The following is a 23,734-nucleotide window of genomic DNA, read 5'->3' as shown; positions in this document are numbered from 1 at the left end:
TATTGTGTTGTGCCATCACCAGAACTGAATTAAAACTGTGTTTATCATGTGAATATAAAAAAGGTTTCACCTAGATAAAATTTACAATGTGTCCCTTATGATGATGAATTCTGTTGCCTGTTGGTCAAACCACTTTGTCATAGTTTTTAAAACATAAATATAACACTAAGTTAAAGGAAAACAGAAACTTTCCTTGGTCTTTTTCTATCCGATGGCATGGTTTTGTTTTTTACTCAGCTATATCTTGAAAATACTTAGCCTATTACTGCGTTTCATTGGATGTAATTGCACTATTTTATCATGTGAGACAGCTTAGGCTATGATAAGCACGTCCCTGTGATTCAAATAAACAGGTTGACATTTTGGAAGATAAGCTCGTTTGCTTTCTTGCCAAGAGTTACATAAAAAGATTAGACACCACTGCTCTTGAGTCTACAGCTAAACAGCAGCAAACTAGTCTGGCAGAGCACAGATTCGTCAGAAAGACGGATGCTGCTAAATCTGGCACATGACTGTAAAGCTACAGCTTGTTATTTTTACATCTGTTTTTGTACATATTTAACAAATGAGCCTCATTAGTGGTGTCTGGTAGGTGAATTTCGTCTCCTTTGTCCAAGCTAGCTAGCTTCCCGTTTTTTGTGCTAAGCTATGCTAGCTAGCTAGTAGGTGGAGATAACTTTGTGGAGTTGTAGAAAAAATAAGTACAACCAACAGAGATTCTGAAATTTTTGAAAACAACATTCGATGCCCAGAGATAAAGTTAATATTTTCAATTATTTCTTTCTTTCTTGTCATAAAAAATATTAATAAATGTTACTCTTTGAGTGCGAACAGTAAGTACACCCTTGGCATCAAAAATAACTTCCTTTTTTCGTTCTACATATGTACTAAACATACATAAAAGCTGTGCCATCTAACCCTAGCTCCCCTATCTACAGTACAGTATGCAGGTAGACAAGCTGACATGCTACACTACAGAGTTTCATCATCAGGCCTCGAGCTACGCTCATGGATCTTTCTAATAACTTCACAGATCCTTCTTTCTCCTTCTGGTTTTCTTTTTGGGAACGCGGCATGTTATTTTGAGTGGATAGTAAGGCACAGTCCTAAGAATCTGTTTGTCTTTAAAGATGAAGCTATCGCGTAGCTACAAAACACCTCTTTTGGGGACATTTTTAACTTAAGCAGACCACTGTCCAATTCATTACATAATAACGTGGGAGGACACTCTGGGGGCTTCAGACTGCTCTCCCACCACAGGCGGAAATAGTGATGTGGGGTTCTACACGGCAGAGAGGTCAATGCGGTTGGCTGAGTTGGTGCTCTTGTCCCATGTGTTCATCTTGGTGGGAGTTACACCCTCCTTGTGTCCATTCATCTATAAAACAACAAAAACAGAGAGAAAGTCAGACTCAAGCAGCCATTTTTGCTTTATCTGTTCTTTTCCCCCCATGATCAGGACTCACTATGTCAGAGTTGAAGGGCTTCACATTAATGTTTCGGATGGAGCTGCTGGTAAGAGACCAGACCTTGGTTTTGTGTTTGAAAGCAGCTCTGACCTACAGTAAGAAGTAAATCCATCACAAACACTGAGAAATATGAGGCAAAGTATGCTGTGCATTCATCACAAGTTAGAAGTTGTTACAGCAGAGAACTTTGTCCCCCTTCTTGCTATTTAGACTAAATATCTAATAATAGGGGTGCAACGATACACAAAATTCACGGTTCGGTTCGGTTCGATACTTTGGTGTCACGGTTCGATATTTTTTCGATACAAAAAAATGTTCATGCCTTTTTAATTTGTCATTTATTAAAATTATAAATATATATTTTAACTCAAAAGTACAGTTTTTAAATTTAACCCTAACCCTTGTGCGCGTTTTTTATTTTGACAGCGAATGCGCACCTGCGGACCACTTATGTGCACCCCTGGTTATTTAGCTCGTCATATTGCAGCCACAGAAATTCTTTTGTCCATGAAACCATAAAGCTGCACTTTCTTTTTGCCTTATAGTCTGATTTGTCATAACTTCTCCGTTTTGTGGTAAGCTTTTCTTTGGCTGTCACTTCTTCACCCTGACCTGTCTTATTTGGCTCAGCAGAACTAAAATATATATACTGCTACTTTTACACACGGACTCACATAAGCTCAGCGATTCTCTGCGCGATCAACCTCTCACATGTTTAAGCTTGCTGCGGGAGATTTCACTTGTCATGTTTGCATAGTAAGCTAACGATTAATAAGACGATGTCAGAGGAATTGGTGCACAAATTATCATCACTCACAGATCAGTGCTGTCGCTCTCTATACACAGTTCACAAGATTGCAAAGTGAAAGCAAAAAAACAAGCGCAAATTCAAACGCGATTTCAATATGTCACATATTGACAGTGGCTCACCGATGCCAATGACATAATTACCCAGCTACATTTCTGAAAGAATGCAAAAGCATTGACATATATTTTTCCTTCCTACAATAGCCCGACGGGCAGAGTAGCCCGTCTGAAAAAAATCGCTAGCCCCAGGACGTCGGGCTAGCGATATTGCAAGCCCTGTATCTGATTGAGGAATCACTCATCTTTGGAAAAGAGAGTTTATTACAGAGAAATGTCTCTTTCCAAAATAAAAGCTATACTATCCGCTTCTTCTGGGCTATATTCTCAGCAGCATAAGGAGAATCACGTGCTAACAGCTGTCTAAATGACTCGGCTAAAGTTAGTAGCATGCTTGTTGTTTTTGTCTTTGCACTAGGATGATGTCGGCGTAAATGTGCAGTCATATTCGTTGTGTTCCCACTAGTGCTTTCAGGTTAATCTCGTTGAAATGACCTTAACGCCACAACACGGCAAATCTCCGTTAACGAGCTACCGCCGATCGCCCCGTGCATGGGGCTAGACGGCCAACACGTTAACGAGCTAACTGCGCTAACACACTAGTTCACACCAATGTAATTAAGCATTGCATGGCACATCCAACATACTGTTTTACTTTAGTCCATGACTCGCTTACCTTCAGGGTCATATGTCACATGAAAACCAAAATAATTCCAAACGCCAGATCTGAATGAGGGTGGGGGAGGTCCATCTTGCAAGGAGAGCTTAACTTCTGTCTCGCTAGCTTGCCCTGCGCTCTTCCTCCTGACTATGCTGTCTGTGTTGAGCGCTCAGTGGATCTGCGCTCCACAGTGCAGCCTAGGCGGAGTAGTCGAACGCAGATTCACTGAGCGCTCAACACAGACAGCATCGTCAGAAGGAAAGTTGATAAAATAAATTACAAATGTTGTATTGTTCGATACATATGCGTACTGAACCGAAAGCACTGTATCGAACGGTTCAATATCGATACGAATATCGTTGCACCCCTATCTAATAACATATACATAATATGAAATTCTAGTTGTTTGTGTGTGGGGAAGTGAAAACATATTCAGCATTATACCTCAGAGTTGAGAAGACAGTGAAATAAGAAGACAAAGAACCCCTAAAGGAGAGAAAAGAATTTATACATAGTTTTAGAAATAGCGTTACAAAATCTAACATTGATCATATTGTAAAGAACCTACTTGTAATGAGTTGAAAACTGCAAATATATAAAGGAATGGCAAAGACTGTGTGTTGACCACGAGAACACCAAAGATCCAGGAAATGCCAAGTATAGGCAGAAGCACAGCTACTGCCTTTATGGTCAGCCTGGAGACAATCCAAGAGATAATATGGTTATGTTATGAATTTTTATTCAAATATCAGCATTTGATAATAATACAAGAATTAGCCTGATTATGTAAAAAAACAATAAACAAAAAACCCCTCACTTGACTGCATTGGCGTCTCCATGAACCTTGTAATTCTCTCCGCTGATTCGAGATATGATCCTGGTCACGGATATCAGAATGCCAATGTTTACCTGAAACAAAGCCGTGTTTGAACAGAAAACAGACTTTTTGTAAATTAGGTGACAAATTGTGACTCGTGTAAAACAACAAAAGGAAACCTTTGCAAATTTCTCACCACAATCACAAAAAGAGCCGGTGCCACAAATGCCCAGATGGCTCCGTTCTGCAGTGACAGCCAGCAGCTGAAATAAACAGATGAGACAGTGTTCAAAAAGATCGAAGATAAAAACAAGATTATCCAATGGAAGAAATGTTGAAAGGCTTTTACTGACGATTATTTGATAATCACATTCCAACCCCAAAAGATTTTTAGTCAGTGTTTATGTAGTCTATTCATGTATAACTGTATAACAATGTTTTCTAGTAGATCCAGGATGACGACAAATACCACAACAAGAAACCAACACTACTGTATATCATATAAAAAGAGAGCATTTATACACATAACATGTAGGCCAAAATGTATCTTTAATATGACTTTAGAGCCACTTTGCTCTAAATAAGTAAACAACTCATGGTCTCTCACAGTAATCCTTACTAAAGAGGAATCCACAGTTCACAAGTAAAAGGTTGGCTCTATTTTAACATGCCCACGATGCTTTTTGTCACCACTAAAAAGGACAAACTTTTTTTTTTTGCCATCCACAATGTCTCAAAATTTCACGTTTGGTATATCAGAATTTTGATGACCAACTCGCAATAATTTTGAATTGAAAATTTTGATCTTTTTTCTTTCTTTTATACCGTTCTCTGTGACTTGCTGTTCAATTATACAAAAAAACAACAACAAAAAAGTGTAAAACTTTATCTGACCTTAATATAAAGTTTCAACAATGTGATTCAATCAAATTAAGTAAGTATTTTAGTGTAGTAGGCATTTTAACATGCACTGGAATTTCTCTGTTTTTCGAATGTTTTTCACGGAAAAGCCAGCTGAAAACTTCAGTATTCTCTGCCCACAGTAAATTATGCATCCGAGCTGAGGATACCTCCTTCATTTCGACTTTGGATTGTTTTCCCTCAGAACAAAAAGGAAATAATGTTGCAATGCAAACATGGAGCAACACACTGGTAACCAAATGCTTTTAAATAACAATTTCTGTTTGCAATTTCTTGCACACAGGTGATGTCACTATTATGCAACTGCAAAGAGCCTTAATGGAGTAAAGTACATTTCCCCAAAGATTTCTTTTTTATACTTACTTATCAACTTTTCCATAACTGTCAAGTGCTGATGTCATGGACACGACACAGATCAAGAACGGAGAACCTGGTCCAAAAAAACAAACAAACACATATTCAGTAATAGCAGCACCATAGACACCTATTTCCTCCATACACTCCTCAAATGGGGGTTGCGTACAGTACCTACACATAGAATAGCATGGCAGCTTTATTATAGTATGCTGTATATTTTAGTTTGTGGTAATTATAGTATATAAAACACATATTTGTTACAGTTTACATGTTCTCACTGTACCTTACTGTACATTATGTTATATAAATGCCATAGAAATGCCTACAAATATAAATGTTTCATTTTAAATCCAATGGTGATTGCTCGCAGAGTTTTTTTCCCTTCCCATTTCCTTTCTTTGCCTTGTTGTCAAAGCTCCACAGGATAAACTTCATTGCAAACACTTTGGAACTGTGCACCGGGCCTGTATAAACTCCCTGTAGAGGTTTTTTAGCGTGCTGCTAATTGCTTGTTTCCTTGAAAACAAGTCCTTAGATTTCACTGCTTTGATCTCTTGGCCTCTGAGGTCCAAAGGTTTTGAGGACACTATGCTGGGAGGAATTTTTTACTTAGAGTGAGGAAATGAAGGATGAAGTAGCTGAAAGCCTTTATCACAGCGTAACAGAGAAATAATTCTTTATAAAAGCATGTATTTACTTTCTTTTGATAACAACTGTACTTGAAGCTGACAGGGAAGAAGTCTCAAGTGAGTAATGTGCAGTAAAAAAAAAACACAAAATGAAAAAAATACTCTAGCCAGAAGAAAGGAAGTAATTAAAAAAAGCTGATGTTTTTCCACAAATGGGTTCAACATGTAAGAGAGGCGTTCCCCAGCAGCCAGAGATGGGACATGTATGTTCCAGATTTGTTTTTTCTGTCCATCACACTCGAGCTCACAAAAATGATGAGACCTAAAAGATAGACTGGAATGTGGTGAACCTTAAAGTTGACTTATTCAACACTGCTATGGCTGTTTTTATTATATTTGACAAAGAAAGATCAATTTTAAGGAAATCATCTTTAGATGAGGTCGCCCAGGGTAGAGGCAGGGCTTTGGATCAGATTTGTGACAATAAAATAAGATGATGTAAGGACAGAAATGAGGAAAATATTACTGAATAGTTATCCTTTTTAAATACATATTTTCAAAAAAAAAAAAAAAAAAAAAGAAGCAAGACAGACCCACCCCAGCCAATGCCATAGTAGTAGAAGTGTTTGCTGTCTTCAGAGCCGAACACCTTGACCACCATACTGTACAGGTGAAGGCCCTCCACCAACATCCAGGCAAAAGCACTCAGAAAGAAGAAGTGTAGCAGGACAGCCATAACCTTACATGGCAGCTGGGAAAAGATCAAAACTGTCTCTTTTAATGTGTATTTTTTTCTTAAACCCTCATTTTTATACTGCTTTCTATGCTTCTCATCATTTTCAACATGATGTATTTCTATCCTTGTCATAGTAACAGCTGTAAAACCATTAAAACCACTGCCACTCCTGTCATCATTATGCTGCAATCATCAAGCAGTCACTGTGCCGTGTACGTACCGTGCCAGGGTCAAAGCGAGCGCTGATCAGCAGTAAGATCTCTGCCACCAGGATGGCGAAGGAGAGGTTGGCGTGGATGTGGTAGCGCTGGTTACGGATGGTACTCACTGACCTGAAAAGAAGCAAAAGGAAAAATACTTAACTACAGTATAACTTCATAGACTACTATGGTAATAAAAAAGGCTTTGTTGCATTTAAACATTCCAGATTCTGACATCCGACTCATCACACTACATGTCTTTGGCCACATATGAAGGAGAAAAAAAAGGTAATTCCACTGAGTTCTTGTAAATTTACTTACTGTTTAAAAAGTAATACTTACGATAAGACTGCAAAGGTGACCAGAGTGATGGCAAGGCAGAAGATGGAAATAGAGCAGCCAACGTAACCGATGGTTGATAGTGCCACCTTGTGGCCAGTAGAAATCTGTGGAGAGAGGCATTGTCAGCATCAGATCTGACAACACAGCACATGGAGTGTTGGTACATGTGCCATCCCACATACATCCAAATCTAGTGCATCCTTTTTCAACAAAGGGAGTCTCTAGAGTTTATTACTGTGAACACAAGACTAACAAACACCATTAGTACTTCCACAAGTGGGCACAATATCATAGCCTCAAAAAGTTATTTATAACCTCTCATGTCAAATAGGATAGCACAGATGTTGCAATTAAAATGATTCTTGATCACAAAACTATATATTCTGCTTTTGTTTACATGTTTTGTTCACAAGTTTTTGAGGTAATGTCCTCTTAAAGCCATTGCAAAAGATTAAACACCGATTTTTATATTTTGAGCAAAAAGCAAAAATGTTTATAATCGACGCAGTGTGCGTCCAGCCCAGTGTGTTGATGTTGTTTTGGATTTCAGGCTATTTTGAGTGTTTGGGTTTAATTTTCCATTAACTGTCTACTCATGTGCCTTGTCATTACAAGAGCAGAGGAGTCTCAGCCATCCAGAACTGGGATACGTGAGATGTTCCCTTGCAACTGAGGGATGAGGCAGCCCACTAATTAGAGACTTGCTAAGGGAAAGCATAGCATCAAATAGACTCGTGTGCCATAAATACAGCACTGGCGCACTTAAGCTGCAATAAGAAGTCTGCTTTTTCTATTTTAAGAAGCCATTGTGGATGTTAACCATACTCCCATGGGTTCGTATTCTTGGATGCAAAAGAGTTAGATAAGAGGAAAAAATCATGCGCAGGTTTTGTGCCAGGACTGCCATAATGAATTAATTAAATACACCATTAAATAATTAATTAAATGTGGCAATAATTAATTAAAATTGGAATTAATTAATTAAATAAATAGTTATGACACATGTAATTAATTAATTATTGACACATTTAATTAATTATTTATGTATTTCACATTTTAATTAATTATTGACACATTTAATTAATTAATTATTGACACATTTAATTAATTATTTATGTATTTCACATTTTAATTAATTATTGACACATTTCATTAATTATTGACACATTTCATTAATTATTTAATGATATATTTATTTATTTCATTTTGGCAGTCCTGACGCCTGGCTCTCATCATGAAATAATTTTATCTGTCAGCCTCACCCATCAAACTCAGGGGGCGGGGTTAACGCTGATCGAGTCAAAACCATTGCTTTGGCCTGGTGGCCATTGTTTCTAGCACACAACAACCGGCATGTGGAAGCTAACAGAACTGAGCTTTGAAAAACCCTGTTTGTGTGTTACCAAATACCGTTTTAATATTTTTTTAGCCGAGAATGTAGTGGTTTAATCTTCATGTGTCTGGTCGGTTTGTCAAGATACAGCCTCTTTAGAAAAGTGTTTCGATGATTTCGGAGATGTCTGCCCAGTCTCACGGCAAAGTGTGGGATAGACCCGCTCGCCTCGCAAGCAATCCCACCGACAAAGCGCAGGCCCCGGTACACAGCTGTAGTAACCCCCGCTGACTTCTTTTACTGAGGTTATATTTATCGATGTTTTATTTCCTGATGTTCTTATGTGTCCTACGTGTTTCAGTCGCCAATTCTGAATTATAACTAACATTAAAAACATGTTTAAGGAGGAGAGAGAGCAAATAAATCTGTTTAACATCTGATCTTTGGGTTTTTGTTCAGTAATCAGCGTGACCTGTGTATAAACGCATAAAAGAGATAACGTTGGTGTTTCCGTCATGTAGTAACTGCTGGCTTTAACTGTACAAAGGTTGTTCGACACTATGAAACACATACAGACTTCATGATGTTCGGCTAATATTTTTATTGTGAATATTAATCATGCTGACCTCGCTCTGTACACCACACAGCGAGGTCAGCATATCCACGATATCCTCAGCTCCATGAGTTAACACAAAGTTTCCCAGCTGACTATCTAACTGCCAACTATTCCAGAGACGTGAAAATATACAGCATAAAGAAAAGTGTAAGAGACTCAGCAGCAGATTAGAATAACAGTTATACATTTAATAAATCACCAAATGAATCCAAGAAATGAGCAAACCTGTTCCGACAATTTGAATTTGTATTCCCTCAGCTGCAGACTCGCTGCTGTTTAAATGTTTGAAAAGGAAGATTAGATATAAAAAACGTCAAACATAGACTCAGTCTGCCTTCACATTTGATATGAGGCCAGCACGTATAGTGGCCTCAGCAGGCTATTACTGAAATACACGTGCTATATCATAAACTATGATATAAACAGGGAGGTCCTATTAACATGTTTAGTTTTAAAGGACACCTTCCTGCCTTTAGTCTCATTCATGAGCAGTATTAGTTTTCTTCTAACATCCAGAAGTCTGCACAATGTGTTTCATAGTTTGTAACAAGCCTTTGACAGGTAAACATAACATGACCGAAAAAGCAAAAAAAAAGAAAAAAAAAAAGAGAGAGAGTGTTGACATAAGAAGAGAAAATTCTCTCAATTATGGAGACAGACAAATGGTTCATTTATGTTTGATGTGTGTTTATTCCTCCCTAAATATCGTCGGTGAAGTTCGCCATGCACGTCAGATTTTCCTGCGCATTTTTATACCTCTGCCAACAGAGAGAGAAAAAAAATCACATTCTAACAGACAGCTGGTGCTTAGAATACAGTTGAATAACTATTAAAAAACAGATGATATTTAGATGATAGTTCAGTCTAACACATGTGCCAGTGAACCATTAAACGTCTGTGAAACTATGCAGTTATGAAACGTAACTTTAACCTCAGCCAAACCGATTTGCTCAGTTGTAAATAAAACAGCGAAGTAAACGTGACCCGACAGACAGAACCTGAGTGAATGAAGTCCAGCGTTTAACCACTGAGAGCTAAAACTCAGCTGAGGTTTCAAAGCTGTGTGCCGGTGATTGGACATCAGCCGCTGATAAAGCTGTTCGCCTATAAAGTGCTCTGTAAGGAAACGAGCTCCAGCAGCTCTGCGCTCGGGGAAAACACTATATTTACTTATCTTGTGCAGAAAAATGCGCTGACATTGCTTTATATCGAGCACCGGCTGCCCAGTTAAACTGTGACTATCACCAGGTAACTAGGCGTGTTTCTTGAATTAGCAGCAGGTGTTAAACAGCTGACAGATGAGGAGGAGGATGCATGCAGGTAAACTGAGGGTCTGTTGAGCTGATCGCTGGTTTCGTGAGAAAAATGTCAGCTCGTTCTTTATGTTACAGAAGCACAGAGACACAAGACCAGGCGGAAAGAGACGATCGTTCGGTGAAAATGAGAATCTGCGAATGCAACATGTGGAACACGGAGAGTGGAATATGTAAACAAACCGGTTAACGTAACCCCCTGGGTGCACTCTGCATGCTAACTGTTAGCAGAGCTAGTGAAATCTCTGAAAACATCTGAGCACTTTTGCAAACATGTTCTATGTTGACAACCTGACCAGACATACGTCGCGACATTCGCGGCTAAAACACTGTTAAAAGTGTAGCTGGTGACAGAAAAACGGGGTATTTTAAAACTACACCACCACCATTGCTGCTTGTGATTTGATCTGCATTCTGGGATAACTGGCTGCCCCAAGTCTACACAAGCAATCGATTTTCTAGGATCGACCTGTTTTGACTTACTTTGCACGGCAACCAATCAAATGTTAGAGAAGCTGCATGGGCAGCGTTAACCCCGCCCCCTGAGTTTGATGGGTGAGGCTGACAGATAAAATTATTTCATGACGAGAGCCAGGCGTCAGGACTGCCAAAATGAAATAAATAAATATATCATTAAATAATTAATTAAATGTGTCAATAATTAATTAAAATGTGAAATACATAAATAATTAATTAAATGTGTCAATAATTAATTAATTACATGTGTCATAACTATTTATTTAATTAATTAATTCCAATTTTAATTAATTATTGCCACATTTAATTAATTATTTAATGGTGTATTTAATTAATTCATTATGGCAGTCCTGGCGTTCCATAGGTGAGAGGGCTACACTTTTAAATCCAACTGATTTGTTGGATGGCGTAATATAGTGGCTCCATCCTTTCACTCACTCATGCTGCGCATTCACTTGTAAAGTTGCTTGCAGAGTGCACCGACCAAGTTGCCTGGCTTCCACATCACCTGGCCCAGGTGTCTGCCACTGGCTCTGTCTGCACTTGAATATTATATTTTACAGAGATTCCATTTTCACTTCTCAGTCTTCAAGTAAACTGTAATAATTTTAAATGATTTTAAAATGTTTTATTCCATCCATCCATCTTCATCCGCTTTATCCGGGGCCGGGTCGCGGGGGCAGCAGCCTAAGCAAAGAGGCCCAGACCTCCCTCTCCCCAGCCACCTCCTCCAGCTTATCCGGGGGAATACCAAGGCGTTCCCAGGCCAGCCGAGAGATATAATCTCTCCAGCGTGTCCTGGGTCTGCCCCGGGGCCTCCTCCCGGTGGGACATGCCTGGAACAGCTCACCCAGGAGGCGCCCAGGGGGCATCCTTGTCAGATGCCCGAACCACCTCAACTGGCTCCTTTCGATGTGGAGCAGCAGCTGCTCTACTCTGAGCCCCTCCCGGATGGCCGAACTTCTCACCCTATCTCTAAGGGAGAGGCCAGCCACCCTTCGGAGGAAGCTCATTTCTGCCGCTTGTATCCGCGATCTCGTTCTTTCGGTCACTACCCACAGCTCGTGGCCATAGGTGAGGGTAGGGACGTAGATCGACCGGTAAATTGAGAGCTTCGCTTTTACACTCAGCTCCCTCTTCACCACGACGGACCGGTGCAGCGTCCGCATTACTGCAGCTGCAGCCCCAATCCGTCTGTCGATCTCCGGCTCCCTTCTCCCATCACTCGCGAACAAGACCCCGAGATACTTGAACTCCTCCACTTGGGGCAGGAACTCATCCCCGACCCGGAGTGGGCACTCCACCCTTTTCCGGCTGAGAACCATGGCCTCAGATTTGGAGGTGCTGATCCTCATTCCCGCTGCTTCACACTCGGCTGCGAACCGTTCCAGTGCGAGCTGGAGGCCCTCACCCGATGAAGCCAACAGAACCACATCATCTGCAAAAATCAGAGATGAGATTCTGAGGCCACCAAAGCGAAAGCCCTCCGCCACTTGGCTGCGCCTAGAAATTCTGTCCATAAAAATTATGAACAGAACCGGAGACAAAGGGCAGCCCTGGCGGAGCCCATCACCCACCGGGAACGAGTCCGACTTATTGCCGGCAATGCGAACCAAGCTCTTGCAACGGTTGTATAGGGATCGAATGGCCCGTAGCAATGGGCCAGACACCCCATATTCCCGCAACACCTCCCACAGGACACCCCGAGGGACACGGTCGAATGCCTTCTCCAAGTCCACAAAACACATGTAGACTGGTTGGGCAAACTCCCATCCACCCTCAAGTATCCTGGAGAGGATAAAGAGCTGGTCCAGTGTTCCGCGACCAGGACGAAAACCGCATTGTTCCTCCTGTATCCGAGGTTCGATATAAATAAAATGTTTTATTGTTTTCTTAAAATATACATCTTCCTTTGTTGTTGCAGGAGTCTGATAGTATGTAAAACACTACTACTTGCAGTTATTCCACCAAAAATTTGTTTGCAAACCACCACTGAACAAGAAAAATAGGAGAATGAGTTACTGGCTACCAGGCGCCGTGCTGATAAAAGTCTGGAGTCTGGTGAGATTAGAAGCTTCAGTACAAATAGGAGAAACATGCAAAGCTGAAGACTACAAACATCAAACTGTGTTGAACTCCTTCAAAACAACAAAATAAAAATGAGATCTGTTGCAAATGCTGCCTAATATTCAGACTTTTGAAGAGCAGCCAGAACATTCATACCTTTAAGGGCACAACTTGCATGAGGATGGCAAAGTTGGTAAGGTGGTTGCACAAACACACGGAGTATGTCATGTTTCCATGTGCGCGCACGCAGCCTTTGTTGGACCATACTCCCTCTTTAGAACTGAAATGAATGACAATTAGGTGCTGTTAGCAGAGGAAATGTATCTAATGCAAGATCAAACATAAAAAACTAGAACAAACAGGATACAGAGAAACAGATGGGGCAATTCTTTACTGGAACGCTACTGAGAGGGTGCACTCAGTATAATCCAATATCCCCCCCATGGGAGGCACACAGAGATTAAGTTGACTTTATTAGTGCAATCTGACAGGGCGACCCAATTATTCACATTTTTCTTAAGCTTCAGGGCAAAGTGGAGTAGGAGAAGGACGTGTTTGAATCCAATGTATTGGACTCCCTATTTTTAAAAATGAGTTAAGCTTAGCAAAAAGTGTTTTGGCTCTGCATATCAGAGCTTCAGCTTTTTTTCCTTTGTTTTACATTGAGGGCTGTGGCTCAAGAAGCCGAAACAGCGACACGTGTAAAACTGGATGTTTCTGATTTGAAAGAGTAAAAAAAAAAAAAAAAAAACCACCACCTTCTTCCAATCACCAGTGATTTCTTATGATTTAAAGACTCGAGAAAGAAATGCATGCAACGAGTGAACAATCAAGATAAAAATCCCTTTGGAGCTGGATCTGAATGGATAATTCAGAAGTTCTGTGTCGAAATCATGAACACAAACCCACCTGTAGTCCAAGAAGGCACAGTAGAGGAAGACTTTATTGCTCTGATTCTGTACTTGGTCCTGTTGCTCTTTAGTCTGAAAACAAAAAAGGCAGCGAGTAAGAGAAGTGTGTGAGATGAGGACGTGCTCGCTTGTGGACTGTTTGTGTGTATAAACTAGAATATTTTAGACAGCAGTCAGCATCATTATTTCTTACAGGCTGCTTGACTTTTCGATCTTTCTACCTCTGTGTTCAATGCACACATTAAGCAATATTAAAGTAACAATAAATTCTTCATTGCTGCTTAAATGACCAGCGTAAAACATGACAGCTAAGGAGATCTGAGATCATTCGCTGGGAAAGACAAAGTGCAGATCGTCACTCGGCTAAGGTGATTAGCACGCAGAGCGAAAATCCCTGCTGTCTTCGAGAATCTTATTCGATTATAAATCACTTTTTCTGAGTCATTCCCTTAAAATGAGATTTGGAGTCTCCAGAGACAGTGAGCTAATGGCTACAGTGCAAGACTGCAGTAATTGGGACTTGGCCCTGATTACGGGTCAAACCACTACCCTCCTCAATCTGTCAGCTGAGGAAAACAACACTAAGTGTTGCACACCTCTTCATAGGCACTGTTGCCTTTCCTCTCAGACTCAACAACTATATGATTACATGGAGTGTGTCTGTACTATTTCCTCCTGGAAAAAGTGAGAGTGAGAGTGAAACTGACAGTCAGGCTGTCTAAATGGCCCATAGGCCCCGAGATTCATATTACAAAAGCATAGCACGATACCTAGATGTCACGGCGTGCTCTCATTCTGCCTGTTTCGCAGATTCACCTCCTTACTCATCGTGTATTGCGACCCCCGAGATGGATTTAACAATTAGCTATTTATGTGGCCCATTACAGCAAGCAGGGCAAGAGCCATGAGAGCGCTTTGAAAGTACCCCGTCATCACCAGCAGCTGGCCAGCTGCTGGTGATCTGCAAGCAACCCCGTGGATGAATTTACTGGTCTCCTGTGGGCTCTAATATGCTCTTTTTTTCTTACTGGGTGTAAATGAAAGCAGATGGAAATAAGAAAAACTGCAACTCCACCACTAAAGGGCCATATCTGCTCTAACTGGGGCTTTGTAGAGCATAGGAAGACTAATTATTCTTATTAACAATACAATGTAAACTCAGCTTCAAACACTAATCATCAAACCCTGATGCGTACCAGACACAAGTGAAACATACATTAACTAACAGACCATCACACATACTGTATGAGCGCGCTTCTTGGCCATGTTCCTGCTCTAACAACTGTTTTGTGGTGTGTCCAGTTTGCATTTTCCAGCTGATATCTGAGGAGCGATGCAGGACCCCGAAAGTCACTGGTGAGCGCTTAAAATGTACTTGGAGATCTGGTCGAGCTTTGAGAGCACGCTGTTGTTTCCCCAGTGCCCTGGGGCCTCAGCATCTACCAGCCAAGACTGCAGCTGGCGCTCCAAGTCTTTATTAACAACAGAGGGCCAGGAAACACCGCCCTGGAAGTCACTTTGAGCCTTGTAAGGCGAGCAGAACAGGGAGGAATAAGGGAGAGGAAAAACTAGTGACAGGAGAGTGATGCAGAGTGACAGGCTGATAAAGGAGAAGAGCCTGGGAGAGAGAGGCTGATAAATCATAGATAGACAAGATGTTTCTGGTGCCTCTTTGTTACAATGTCCCACTACAGTGTCTGTTGTAGCTGCCTGTGGTTTCAAACATATCGGATATGCCAGTTAAAATTGCCAGAATTTTAAACTAACTATTTAAAATTCTTAGTTATTTAAGCATGCAATAGAGTTATCAGTTAAATGTAATTAATGTAGATACAAATGCTTGCATATATAACATCTAATATAATATTATCTAATAACAATTATTGATGCATCAATGTGGACAAATGACTTAAAGCACAACAAAAGGCAGGCAGGCATGATTCATACTTAGCAATTTATCCCAATTCACAAGTTTCTTAGTAAAACCTTTAAAAATCTTACAGCTGGAGAAGGCAACACAGTTTTGCTGTCACCGGACAAGAAATCAAAACAACCTTTCAGCATATTGCCATTCACGAATTTCAGGAGAGAACCCAACTCCACGCACACGGAGTCTGTGAAGGAGCCAATCAGAGGTCTTTTCAGACCCGATTGCGTGATTAGAATAGGATGTGACGGTGCAACGGGTTATGCGGAGGATTATCACATCGCGGAGGAGAGCAGGGGCTCGGTCCTGTTTGAAGCTATTGCGACACTGATATAACTTTTGGGATATGAAGCATATGCTGGCGCATGCTTGTTTCTGGCTTTTTCTTTGGGTGGGTGGGTGGGTGAGGGGGTATGGACAGTCATACCGCTTCTTTTGATAATAATAACAACAACAACAACAACAACAATAATAATAATATGTTAAAAGCAGTTGTAGCTGCTCCCATAAATCCAAGTCTTTGATTTGGCAGATTTTTTTTTTTTTTGCAGTCGATAGCTTTCCTAACTTCTTCTTCTCATAAGAAGATTATGTAATAAACTGTTACCTGATTAGATATTTTAAATATTTTTCCCCAAAAGACTCTGATAACATTTTTGTCAGGAGATTAGCTACTGTCACTGAATTTGTAAGAAAAAAAACAGTGAGGTATTATTTGGCTTAATCACACATCCTGTTACTTTGTTCAGGGTTCAGGTGGGATTTTCTCCACTGCCACAGTGAATAGTTGTATAAACTGAGTCATGACCAAGAGAAGCTGTTATTAAATTACTCAAAACAGACTCATTTCACATTTATTTTTATACAGCATAATGCACTGTTAAAATACTTAAAAGCAAAAATAAACAAATAAACATTTATTAACTTAATGCCAACAGTAAAGTGGGTAAACTCTGAATTAAGCATGAAATCAGCAGAGTGGAAATTTTGTCTCCACCTTCTGGCTGTGGGAGCATTTCCACAAACATTAGGGAACTCAGTTCTAACAAGAAAATGTCTTTGCGGTCAATAGCTCACTTTGTCAGACTTTAATCTTTCCTCTAAAAAGTTTATCTGGACTCTTTTCAGCTACGTTAAATGTTAAGGTGATGCATCACATTGGTCCACCAGTGCTTCGCTTCACGCTTAAACTCAGGAGGAGTAAAGAGACATTTACTAAGTGCTGAAAGCCTTAATCAACACTGCATGAAGCCATTCACAGAGGGCTTGAATGGAAAGACTCCAGCTTTAGAGCTGTTGGTGTTGGATCAATTCTTGCACCTGTAACTTCCATCTTTTCAGTCATGTACTAGATGCACTGGAGCCTGTATAAGCTGATATTAGAGGCTGTTGTACATCCTGGACTGACTAACACTCACAGTCGCCTCAAGGCACTTTATATTGTAAGGTAAAGACCCTACAGTAATACAGAGAAAACTCCAACAAACAAACGACCACCTATCAGTAAGCACTTGGCGACAGTGGGAAGGAAAAACTCCCTTTTTACAGGAAGAAACTTGCAGCAGGCTCAGGGAGGGAATGCCATCTGCCGTGACCGGAGGGGAGGAAGTTAGGACAACCTATTCCTGTCTTGCTCATGGCAGCACATCTCTACCAGGCATACACACCACCTTCAGAATAAAAGTGATAATCAGCGGCTGCTGTCTGACGCACATATCCCTCTAAACCAAATCAGATCTTCATCTTTATGGTTTTGATCACCATCCATCCATCCATCCGTGGTTTTTGGGTGAGACAATGAAGGATAAAAATAACACACAGCACAAAATCTTAACTTCATACGCAACCCAGCAATTTATACAGAAGTGCCAGCCTGTCTGTCCTCTGTGGAGTCTTATAGGCCTTCCACGTGTAGCAGAGCTAGAAGCCGAAGAAGTAAAACTAGAAAGTGAACCAGAGAAAAATCCTTCACACAGAAAAAAACAGGAACAGAAACTCAACGAAGGTAATATTAACTAAGGATTAAAAACTCAGAAACAGCACAAAATCGTGGAACCCTGACAACAATGAAACAAATTGAGTCTGAGCTAACGTAACAGCAATCTTGACCTCAGTCTTAAAACATTTTTTTGTTTTTTTTATATCTACTACTATCCTCTAGAGCTTGATGTCAGTCCTGCTTCACCCACTCATTCCATCCATCCAGCACTGATACAACAAAATGCGGCCGCAAGAGTAATCGGACAGTTTCAGTTGTGCTAAATTTAAAAACCAGAGAGAAATTACAGAGCGGTGTGAGCGTGAGAAGAGAAAAGGAGCGTTCGTCTCCCGTTCCCTGAAATGTTCCAAATCGTTTTGAAACGCAGAGAGCTGAGGTGTAATTTGGGCTGCAATTTCTGGATTTGGTACACGTATTTATTTTGCAGCGAGCGCCATAAAAACAATGATCAATCTTGCTTTTGCAAAACTGAAAGGCATAATTTAAAATCACCTTCACCTTTTAGAGTAGGCCTGTGAGGTGCACAGGGTTTGACAGTGGCTCAACTGCTCTGTATAAAAACAATGAGGCCGTACACGTATAAGCTTAGAAAGCTGAACTGACTGCTGTTAAATTTAGTAAGGGAAGGAAATATTTTATTGCACTATGTCTGGGCAATGCACAACGAGGTATGGTGGAACATTCCTCAGTCACACAAACACACACGGAGCCTGAGAAAAAAAATCTTCTACTCAGTATAAACTAAAGCATTACACATCCTGTGACTGCGATGAGGCGCAGGCTGCGCCGCTGCTGTAACACAGCTTTTCAATCAGAGTCCGGACTTAGGTTGATCCACACACACAGCACGAGGAGCAACAACAAAAATCCATGCAGCATAACACAACTGGCCATGAGTGAGATCATGCTGTCAGGGGAAATGTAAAAAGACATGCAGCTGTGGTCCCAGCTCAGCCTCGGAGGTAGACATCGAAAACAACGAGACGAGCTGGATGTGAGGAAAACCAGGAACAATTAAACAGCTCTAAAAGTCAGCGAGATGGTTTTGATTTGCAGATGTACTGTATCGCTGATATGAAGTCGACTCAAAAGAAAAGAAGAAAAGAGAAAGTGATCCCCTCCCCCCTTTTTATCACCAGCTTCACATGCATGAATTCATAAGTTTAAATCCAAAGGGGTTTCACATGGAACCACTGCAATGTTTCTCTGTTTTCTGGTCTGCTTCAGAGCAATGACACATTCACATTAAAAAAAAAAAGTCAAAGGGCTGCATATTTAGAGTCTTTGTGGTGAAGTTTAACAATACATAAGATTTTTAGGTGATGATGTTCCCCGATAAAGCTTGCACCTCTATCGGTATGTAAACATATCGACGCTGAGGATACGCCAAGAAAGAAAGAGCTTTTATTTGGAACGACTCACGCTAACTGTAACTCATGAAAATTTTAAGCAATCATACATCTTTATCAATACATAAAGAAAAGCATTTTTAATTTTGTGCTTATCATGAGAAAATTCCTAGATTCAGATGATGACGACGACACCTGTTAATCAGCTGATTGGATACATTTGTTTGCCCTTTCCATTGGATTAGAGTACGGCAATAACTCCTTATTATACAAGTACCAGATCGATGCATCCTGAGTGTGGATAAACAACAGAAATAGATGCACTTAACTAAATGAATTCTTTAAATGAAAAATAAGCACTGTCACTATGAGATGATGAGCGTCTTTGCCAGCTAGTGTGACACTGATAGTAGAGCAGGGCGATATGGTAGGGCTGGGCGATATGACCCAAAATTCATATCTCGATATTTTTTAGCTGGATGGCGATATAAGATATATATCTCAATATATTTTTTTAAAGCCATAAAGTAAGAACAAGAAGAGAGTTCTTAGTCAAAGCTGTGTCCCAGATGTCACACAGGCACTTTTATTAACATAGAGCAGATGTACATAAAATTTACTAAAAAATAAATTATGAGCATTTATTAAATAATAATGCTCCATAAATAAAAGAAAACAATGTTGTTTTTGTGCATAACAAAAAGCTCACAATTGTGCAGTCAAAATGTAAACTAAAAGACGCTGAGCACAATAACAAAGACAGATTTTACAGCTGCTCTGTTCCCAACTTGTACTGCGTGACTGACAGCCTGGAGTTTGAAATCCGCTTCGCAACCACGTCTCTTAACAGGTGCCATTTATGGTCCTTATACACAGTAGGGTAATATTACGTTGAAGCACAGTACGTATCACTCCGCGAGGCTCAGCCGTAATGCTCCGACAATCCATCAAGCGGTGCAGCTCCGTAGCTTATCAAAGTCGTACTAAAACATTTTTTGACAGATTGCTGAGCGCCGTGTTCCACATAAAATCGGTTCGCGGCCATCAAGCACAACCAGAATTCATACATAAGGCGCACTGTCAACTTTTGAGAAAATGAAAGGATTTTAGTCCGTGCAGCACCTCTGGGCTGCATGGCGTTAGCGTGGTTAGCTAGCTAACACATTGACGCCGTCCAGCCCCACGCACGGGGCGATGCGCAGTAACTCGTTAACGGAGATTTGCCGTGTCCATCTTGTCGCTTCCTGCAGGTGAAGCGATGGGGGAGGAGGGGGAGTTGTGTTCAGTGAAGGAGAGGCGAGGCCGAGTAACGTTGCGTAAAGACGAAAGTGGACGAAAGAGAGGCAAACTTGCGGCTCCACAAGTATAATTATACGTAACATAGACTATATCGATATAAAGGATATTGTCACATCTTATATCTCGTATAAAAATATATCGATATTTTTTAAAAATTCGATATATCGCCCAGCTCTACGATATGGCCAAAAATATTTATCATGATATATATTTGAAAATTTGCGATAACGATTTAATTGATGCGAGACAAAATACAACTCCACAACATTACTAGCACAAAAAGACAACCTTCCATTTATTTTCACTTAAACAAGAAGCTGGTTTTTATGTACATTAAAGCTTTATAAAAATGTAACAGTGCAAATGCAAATTCCTTGCTGAAAGTTTAACCAAAAGGCATTTCCAGTAGAAATGGGCTGACACATCCTGAGCATAACCATGTATAATATCCACTGATGTTAAAAAGAGGTGCTTTGCAACATTAAACTGCAGTGTGCAGTGCGTATTTTTCGGACCATAAGGTGTATTTTAGTATTTATTTATTTATTGTCATTGTCAAGAACAATGAAATTGCGTTTGGGGCTTCCATACAACCCCAAAAAAAGAAGAAAATAATAAATACCCCTTAAAACCCAAGTGTACATATTTAACCCAGTGTGACTCCAATGCAATAAGACAATCCTTAGCAATAATGTTCGTAGAAATTCAGACAAAGACCTGAGAAACATGACAAAATACAACAATGCAACCCATTCAATATTATTGTACTGTGAGATATGATATCAGATATGATAGTTATCTATTTAAGAAAGAGGGGGGGGGGGGGGGGCAGGGGGGGGAAGAGAATAAAGATATGATGCACCAATGCAGACCAGTTCATTGCTATTAAGAAGTTGGATATGGTTATTGTCCGTGAGAGGGGGGCAGAGAGTTCAGGAGCCTCACAGCCTGTGGATACAGGCTGTTGGCCAGTCTGGATGTTCTGGCCTGTATAGACCTGTACCTTCTCCCTGAGGGCAGCAGATGGAAAAGGTGGCGCGCAGGGTGATGTTGGTCCCGCAGGATACTGTGCACCCTCCTCAGACAGCGAGTGGGGAAGATGTTACTGATCTCTGGCAGACTTGTTCCAATAATTCTGCCAGCTTCTTTCACCACCCGCTGGAGTGCTTGCTGATCGGCCTTGGTGCAGCTGGGGAACCACACTAGAAATCCATACGTCAGAACGCTGCTGATGGCACAGTTGTAGAAGTTCAACATCAGAGATCTGGGAATGTGTGCGCTCCGCAGTCTCCTCAGGTAGTAGAGGCGCTGTTGGGCCTTCCGTACAACTGAGGTGATATGGTTGCCCCAGGACAGGTCCTCGGTCACAGTTACCCCCAAGAATTTAAAACTGCTCACCCTCTCCACCGCCTCACTGCCAATGAAGAGAGGCAGATGGTTGTTATGACCCCTCTTCCGGAAATCTACAATGATCTCCTTGGTCTTTTTGGTGTTTAAGACCAAGTTATTGTCGTGGCACCATGACTCTAGTTGTTGCACCTCTGTCCTATAGTTTGTCTCATCATTGTTGGATATAAGTCCGAGCACTGTAGTGTCATCTGCAAACTTAACAATGAGATTGGACGCGCAGGAGGAAATACAGTCATGGGTGAAGAGAGTGTATAGCAGAGGGCTCAGAACACACCCCTGAGGGGCACCGGTGTTGACCACAAGGGTGGAAGAGGTGTTCTTACCCACTCTGACACTCTGTCTACGGTTAGTGAGGAAGTCCACAATCCAGTTGCACAGAGAGGAGTTAAGTCCCAGTTGGTGGAGTTTGGGACGGAGTTTGTATGGCCGGATGGTATTAAAAGCCGAGCTGTAGTCTACAAAGAGGAGCCGTGCATAGGTGTTCCTGTGTTCCAAGTGCTTCAGTAATGTGTGCAGCACTGTGGCGATCGCATCCTCGGTTGACCGGTTCTCCCTGTATGCAAACTGGTGCGAGTCCAGGGATGGTGGAAAAGCAGCTCTGATGTGTTTAATGACCAGTCTCTCCAGGCATTTGGCGGGAATGGGGGTGAGTGCCACAGGTCTGAAATCGTTCAGACATGTGACATTTGACTGTTTTGGGATGGGAACAATGGTTGCTGCTTTGAAACAGGATGGTACCAGTGAACAGGACAACGAGGTGTTATATATAGAGGTGAAGACGTCCAGGTCCGCAGCACAGTCTTTTAGCACCCGGCCCAGCACTCCATCCGGCCCGGCCGCCTTCCTGGTGTTAATGCTCCGGAACACACGCCTCAGCTCATGAGTGCTCAGGACCGGAGCAGGGTCGGTTGAGGGGAGAGGGGACAGGACAGGGTCGGTGTTCTCCCTGTCAAAACGGGCATAAAAGAGATTTAGATCCTCAGCCAGAGTAGAACTGTCGGCTGAGGGTGATGGTGTTCTTCTTTTGTAGTCCGTGATAGCCCTGATGCCCTCCCAGACCTGCCTTGGGTTTGTGTTGTTCTCAAACCTGGCCTCGATACGCCTCCTGTGCTGCTGCTTGGCAGTCTTGATGCCTCTTCTCAGGTTGGCCCTGGCAGCACTGTATGCCTCCTGGTCCCCGGATTTGAAAGCGTTGTTCCTTGTTCGAATAAGTTGTTGAACTCCGTGTGTCATCCAGGGTGGATTATTAGGGAACACACGGAATCGTTTCCAAGTTGTTACATTGTCCACACAGAAACAGATGTAGTCCAAGACAGTGGAGGTGTAACTGTCCAATGCGACACGATTGTCAGTGTCCTGCACCTTGAATACATCCCAGTCTGTGCAGTGGAAACAGTCCTGAAGCATCGGAATAGCATCCTGCGGCCATGTTCTCACGGTTTTGGTTGTAATCCCAGTGCTCTTGATCTTTTGTGTGTATATTGGGTGTAGCAGAAGGGAGAGATGGTCTGACAGACCCAGGTGGGGATAAGCCTGGGCTCTGTACGCATTCGCCATGTTGGTGTACACCTGGTCCAACGTTCTATCTCCTCTGGTAGCACACTTCACATTACGGTGGAAATTGTGAAGTACAGATTTCAGGTCCGCGTGGTTAAAATCCCCAGCCGCAATAAAGACACTGTCCGGGTGTGCTACCAGGCTGTTATTGATGCTGCTGCTCAATTGTGCTAACGCTAGCTTAGCATTAGCATCTGGTGGAATGTAAACAGCGCAGATGTAAACGGCAGAAAATTCCCGAGGGAGATAGAATGGACGGCACTTTAACACCAACAGTTCTACCTCTGTACTGCACAGTTTTTCCGTTACCGTGACGTTCGTGCACCAAAGGTTGCTAATATAGATGCACAGCCCCCCGCCAGTCTTCTTACCCGAGTCCGCAGACCTGTCGGCTCGATAGGCGGTGCGGCCTGCTAGATCGATAGCCGCATCGGGAATGGCGCTGTCCAGCCAGGTTTCAGTGAAAATCATGCACGAACA

General features: G+C 41.5%; 1 protein-coding gene across 4 annotated transcripts in view; it reads right to left on the bottom strand.

The window, feature by feature from the left end:
• Nucleotides 1-185: 185 nt before the first annotated feature.
• The window catches only part of adgrd1 (adhesion G protein-coupled receptor D1), a 42,407-nt gene continuing 18,858 nt past the window's right edge, over nt 186-23,734 (bottom strand). For all 4 annotated transcript variants that reach the window (XM_026188244.1, XM_026188245.1, XM_026188246.1 and 1 more), the window contains 12 exons: nt 13,712-13,785; nt 12,959-13,082; nt 6,997-7,100; nt 6,675-6,786; nt 6,316-6,469; nt 5,096-5,162; nt 4,008-4,074; nt 3,812-3,903; nt 3,563-3,689; nt 3,439-3,480; nt 1,467-1,559; nt 186-1,378 (listed from right to left, as the gene is read on the bottom strand). In XM_026188244.1, the coding sequence (XP_026044029.1) occupies nt 1,283-1,378; nt 1,467-1,559; nt 3,439-3,480; nt 3,563-3,689; nt 3,812-3,903; nt 4,008-4,074; nt 5,096-5,162; nt 6,316-6,469; nt 6,675-6,786; nt 6,997-7,100; nt 12,959-13,082; nt 13,712-13,785 (1,152 nt within the window). In that variant the 3' untranslated portion in view covers nt 186-1,282. The remainder of the gene's footprint in view (nt 1,379-1,466; nt 1,560-3,438; nt 3,481-3,562; nt 3,690-3,811; nt 3,904-4,007; nt 4,075-5,095; nt 5,163-6,315; nt 6,470-6,674; nt 6,787-6,996; nt 7,101-12,958; nt 13,083-13,711; nt 13,786-23,734) is intronic.

Source organism: Astatotilapia calliptera, chromosome 12 (genome assembly GCF_900246225.1).
Source record: "Astatotilapia calliptera chromosome 12, fAstCal1.2, whole genome shotgun sequence".
Lineage (NCBI taxonomy): Eukaryota > Metazoa > Chordata > Actinopteri > Cichliformes > Cichlidae > Astatotilapia > Astatotilapia calliptera.
Note: the sequence above shows the minus strand (reverse complement) of the source record. Positions and strands in the feature narration are given on the sequence as shown.